Source organism: Athene cunicularia, assembly GCF_003259725.1.
Source record: "Athene cunicularia isolate RWA chromosome 6 unlocalized genomic scaffold, athCun1 chr6_part1, whole genome shotgun sequence".
Classification (NCBI taxonomy): Eukaryota; Metazoa; Chordata; class Aves; order Strigiformes; family Strigidae; genus Athene; species Athene cunicularia.
Genome location: NW_020799105.1, coordinates 10,850,923 through 10,856,038, shown reverse-complemented (window position 1 = coordinate 10,856,038; position 5,116 = coordinate 10,850,923). Strand labels below are relative to the sequence as shown.

General features: G+C 62.3%; 1 protein-coding gene across 1 annotated transcript; it reads right to left on the bottom strand.

Annotated features, from left to right (window-relative positions):
• Positions 1 to 586: 586 nt before the first annotated feature.
• On the bottom strand, positions 587 to 4,521 carry PYROXD2 (pyridine nucleotide-disulphide oxidoreductase domain 2). The gene is made up of 14 exons (XM_026851368.1): positions 4,303 to 4,521; positions 4,150 to 4,223; positions 3,892 to 4,038; positions 3,622 to 3,775; positions 3,329 to 3,390; positions 3,114 to 3,211; positions 2,545 to 2,686; positions 2,319 to 2,453; positions 2,146 to 2,218; positions 1,881 to 2,037; positions 1,618 to 1,772; positions 1,360 to 1,466; positions 1,131 to 1,251; positions 587 to 911 (listed from the first exon to the last, which is right to left on the bottom strand). The coding sequence occupies exons 1-14, from the start codon at positions 4,424 to 4,426 to the stop codon at positions 841 to 843; spliced, it is 1,620 nt and encodes a 539-aa protein (XP_026707169.1). The 5' UTR covers positions 4,427 to 4,521; the 3' UTR covers positions 587 to 840.
• Positions 4,522 to 5,116: the final 595 nt, after the last annotated feature.

The following is a 5,116-nucleotide window of genomic DNA, read 5'->3' as shown; positions in this document are numbered from 1 at the left end:
GGGCCTGCCGCTGGCTGAGGGGTGGCCAGCGAGTGCCGCTGGGCTGCACGGAGCCTCTGCCCTTGGGATGGAGGGATGGGGCCAGAACACGTGCGGGCAGCTCCCGGCAGCAATGGGGGGGTGGGAGGAGTGGGGCACGGGGGGGAACAGCTGCCAGTCCCGGCTCCTACGGACTCTGAGCTGCTGGGTGTGTGGCTGTTGTGCCCACAGCCACCAAGGGCCAGGGGGACAGGTAGCAAAGCAGGTCTCAAGCAGCTCCCTGGTTCCCTGCTTATTCAAGGCACCTTGGGGTGGTCCAGGCCAGTCTGGAGTTGGGTGGCTCCAGCTAAATAGCCCTGCATGTGCCTGAGCCTGCATCAGTGAGCAGAGGAGAGGCTGAGGGGCTGGTTGTTCCCATTCAGTGCTCTGGGACATGCCTGTCCCCTCCGGCAGCTCTCCCAGGGCAGTATTGCCAGCCCAGTGCAAGATGGCACAGTGCAACCCCCCCACATTGGGAGCTGCACAAAGAGTAGAAAAGCTACGGTGAGAGTGCTCCAGACAGAGCCTAGTCCAGAGTTTATTTCCACAGGTGCAGGCAGGGGCTGAGTGAGGCTCGCCATAGCTGCCAGGTGCAAGGCTGGCCTGGGGCTGTGGTGGCCTGGGAGCATCCACATGTTCAAGGTTATGATAGGTGCTGGGAGCACAAGGGACCCTGACAGCCAGCACCCCCCAGCTCTCAGGGGGTGCTGCTGCCCTGCAGTGCCTGGGAATCAATTTGGCGACAGGCAGGCTTTGCATGGGGTCAACACAGCTTGTTGCAGCCACAACCCTACATAGGTGAAATCAGTGTCACCACTGCCATCACAGGCACCTGAAGTCCTTTAGGGCCACCTGGGCAGCATTGCGTCCTGCTGCTCCCATCACTCCTCCACCTGGAAGAGAGCAGAAATAGGGAGTGGTGTGAAGCTCCAGACTCAGAAGATGGGTCTCAGGGCTGCACCAGCAGAGCTGCCTCACCTCCCTGCCTGTGCAAGGGCAGAGAGGGGAGTGGACACCCCTCCTCGCCCCATGCTGCGCTTACAACTTGTCCACATGCCCCTCCCCTCCTTCTGCAGCCCCCAAGGAGGGTCTCAGCTCCCAGCCCTGCTCACCAGGGTGGGCTCCACTTCCACACAGGTACAAGCCAGGAATTGGGGACCGGTAGCCTGAGTAGGCTGGTGCTGGCCGGGCAAAGTACAGCTGGTCCAAAGACATCCCTCCATGGAAGATGTTCTGCAAGCAGAGCTCTGTGTGAGGTGGCTGTGTCTGGCCCAGGGCTGTGTGTACCCACCAGTGCTGGCACCAGAGTGATGCTCAGAGCTGAGCCCACGTGGTGCCCACCCCGCCAGGCAGCCCGAAGATCCTCTCCAGGTCTGGTGGTGTCAGGATGTCCCTGCCGATGACAGATGCCTTGAACCCCGGGGCATAGGCTTCGATGCAGTCAAACACTAGACAGGGATGGAGGGACTGGTGGGCAGCTTTGGGTGACATGGTGGCTAGCCCCTGAGCAGCTCTGCTCATGGGCAGGGACCAGTCCTCCCAGTGTTAGCTGGCTTCGCGTATGCATTATGTACCCACACCCACATACGCATTACGTACCTGTGTCCGCATATGCATTTCTGGCCTGCTCGTCCCAGGGCTGCCCACCCGCCAGCACAGAGGGGGTGTACTGGGTGAAGAGGGACACGACGTGGCAGCCCTGTGGGGCCAGCTCTGGGTCCAGCACCGAGGGGATGCAGAGCTCAATCATGGGCCTGGGGGAGCAGAACACCAGCTGGGTAGGCAGATGGGGACCCAGCCATCCACCATAGCCATCTTGCCACTTACCCAGGGCACCAACATATGCTGATGCAGGTTCCTACCTGCTGGATGGGTGCCCATGGGTAGCCTCAGTGAAGGCCTGGTGCAGGAGGTGGGTGCCCTCGCAGTTGAGATGGATGGAGCATTGGTGATGGGGCAAGGGCTGGCCATCATGGGCATTAGGGGCAGCCAAAAAGCTGGGCAGGCGATCCACTGCCACTGGGCACAGGAGAGATGGGTGAGGGAATAGGGTCCAGCCTCTTGCTGAGCCTGGCACCAGTGTCCTTCCAGTGGGGATGTGGTGGAGGTGGCCCTGTCACTACCTACCATTGATCTTAGTGACAGGGGAGCGTGTATCAATCTGCTGGATCCTCTGGACAAAATCCTTTGGCAGCTGCTCCTGGGGTGGGAGATGCCAGTGCAGAGGCTGGCTGTGAGGGAATAGTGAGGCTGGGGGACACTGCCACGCCAAGCCCCCACCAGCCCTGTGTGCCCCATACCTGGGAGATGAGCTCCAGGAAGGTGATTTGGGGGGAGGCGTTGGACAGCACTATTTTGCTCCTCACCTCTGTCCCATCTCGCAGCACAATGCCCTGTGCCTGCCCATCCTTGCCCAGCAGGATGTGGCACACTGCCTGGGCAGACAGAGGGGATGGGACTTCACTAATAGCATCCCTGCTGACTGCAGGCTGGCCAGGCAGCTCCCCATACCCTGACACCCTGTACCTTCTCAGCAAAGATGTGGGCTCCTCGGGCAGTTGCTGCACGGGCAATGGCTTGGGACAGAGCCCCCATCCCACCAGCCACGTAGCCCCAGGCCCCCCGCTGTCCGTCCAGCTCGCCCATGACATGGTGCAACAGCACGTACCTGCAGTGGCAGGACCTCATGTTAGCTGCCAGCTGAGGGGATGGGTCTGTCCCCTGCATGGGCATAGTGAGGATGGTGCCATGACCCCCAAAGATGGGACTGCGTCAGCTCATGGGAGTTGGCTCAGTTACAGGGAGCACCCACTGGCCAGGACTTGACCTGACCTGGGGACAGAGATGTCCAAACAGAAAAGGGACAGTTGGAGAACACTCAGGAGAGCCATATGGCAGGGATGGGGGTGCAGTCCCTTGTCCAGCCTCAACCCCTGGTCCACCTTGGCAAGGCTGAGCGGGTTGAGGAAGGAAGAGGCAGTTGGGCAGGACATGCGGTACTGGGAGGCAGCAGACACGAGGAGCTGCCAGCACAGAGGATGGTGTGGGGAAAGGGTGCAGCCATGAGCCCTGAGGTAGGGGAAAGCGATCCTCACCCACTGCCAGGGGTGTGGGGGCTAGCCATGGCTCCAATCACTGCGTCAGTAGCCAGAGTTGCCTTCAGGGGCTCCGACTCAAACCACTGATCCAGGATCTGGCCCAGGACAAAAAGAGCACCAGACTCGGGGGGGGGTGGGGGTGCTGCTGCAGCACCCTTACAGTCAGGCAGCAGGGCAGCTGGTAGCTCCACACCGCTACGGCTGTCACTCACCTTGGAGATGGGGGCTGTGAGCACCTCGTAATAGTGGGGCAGCTGCCGCCCCAGCGCCAGCCCTGGGGGTGGAGAGGTGGTGTGACACCTGCATGGCTGTGCCGGGCCAGCCATTTGTGCCCGGCTGGGTTTGGGGGTCAGGCAGCAGGACCAAGGTGGGCACGCCTGCCAGAGCCTGCTGCCAGCCCAGCTGGGGCTCTGGAAGAGCCTGTGCCCTGGGAGGGGGCAGCTCTGATCACCTGCTGCAGGCAAACACCCATTGCCATTGGTGTCCCCCACCATCCCAGATGTACCTGCCCACAGCAAGGGCCGCAGGTCTCGCAGGGCCCTGAGCCTCTGGAGCAGGGAGCCCTGCCCCAGGGCAGCTGTATCCGCTGGGGGGGCATCCAGCAGCGGGTTGAGGGCTGACACCAAGCCCCCCATGAATGCCTCGTACTCAGGGTAAGCCTGAAGGAGGACAGAGCAGGGACAACAGGGACTGTGCTGTGTTGGGTGCAATGGGTATCTCACCCAGCAGCAGCCCCTGGGGGCTTTGCCATGCCGGGTGCATGCCCCCACCGTACCTGGGCATCCTTCTGGGAGAACTGAGCAATCTGCTGCTGGGTCTGGGCCATGTTGTGCCCCAGCAGGAGGGAGCGGGGGGGGCTCCTGTCTTCCAACAGCGGGGTGAAGGAGTAGGGGTCCCGTGGGAGCACCCTCAAGCCATGCTTCTGCAAGACAGGGACAGCAGGACCAACTCTGTGGGGACAGCCTGGCAGCAGGCACACCCTACCAGCATGCCAGGAGATGCCAGCAGCCTGTCAAGGGATTGGTGCCAGTACCTGCAGCTCCAGTTCAGTGTAGATCTGTGGCCGCAGTAGGCTGAGCAGGTACGATGCCCGGGAGAACTTGAAGCCTGGAAGATGTGGGGTGGTGGGGGGTGCCCATGCCCAGGGCTGGCTGGGGGCAGGGGGACAGTGAGTGTGCAGGGCTACCTGGCACAATCTCCTCTGTGACAGCCGCACCGCCCAGCACGTGGCGTTTCTCCAGCACAGCCGTGTGCACCCCTGCCTGCTGCAGATAGGCAGCCTGCGGGGAGCATGGCATCACACTGCCCATCCCTCCAGGTGGGATATATCCATGTCACCCTGAACACCCTCTTGCACATGGTGCTCCCCTCATCAGGGAGCACTCCACTCCTCACAGCCCGTGGGATCCCCCAGCCCTATAGGCACTGCCATCAACACCCTCCCTTGGCCACGGTGCAGACCCTCCCCCTGTTCCCCACAGATGCAGGAGATGCAGCACCCCACTCTTGGTACTCACTGCCACCAGCCCGTTGTGCCCTGCAAGGAGAGAGCCAAGCCCAGCGTCAGGGTGGTCCCATGGCACAGGGTACCCTGCCATGCTGGGGCGTGGGGCTGCCACAGCCACCCAAATAATGGGGTTCTGGACAATGGGATAGAGGTGACAGGGAGCATCCTCCACTGTCCCTACAGCCCTGACCCTAACGGTGCAGCAGAGGGGAACAGAGGTGCTCAAAGCAGATGCCCCAGCTGTGCTCTGCATGCTGGAAGGCTGTAATGTGTGTCCAGTCATGCCAGATCCCTGCATGCTCCCCGGCACAAGGGGGTCTGCACCATGCCCAGCAGCACTGTGGTCCCCACCTGGACACTACCCCTCCCACCCGCCCTGGGGGGAGGCAGTTAGGGGTCCCCACTGGCTCCCCGCAGCCCGGCACTGGCTCCCGCACTGTGTTACCTGCCCCAATCACCACCGCGTCGTATTCCCGCTGCAGCCGGTCTGCAG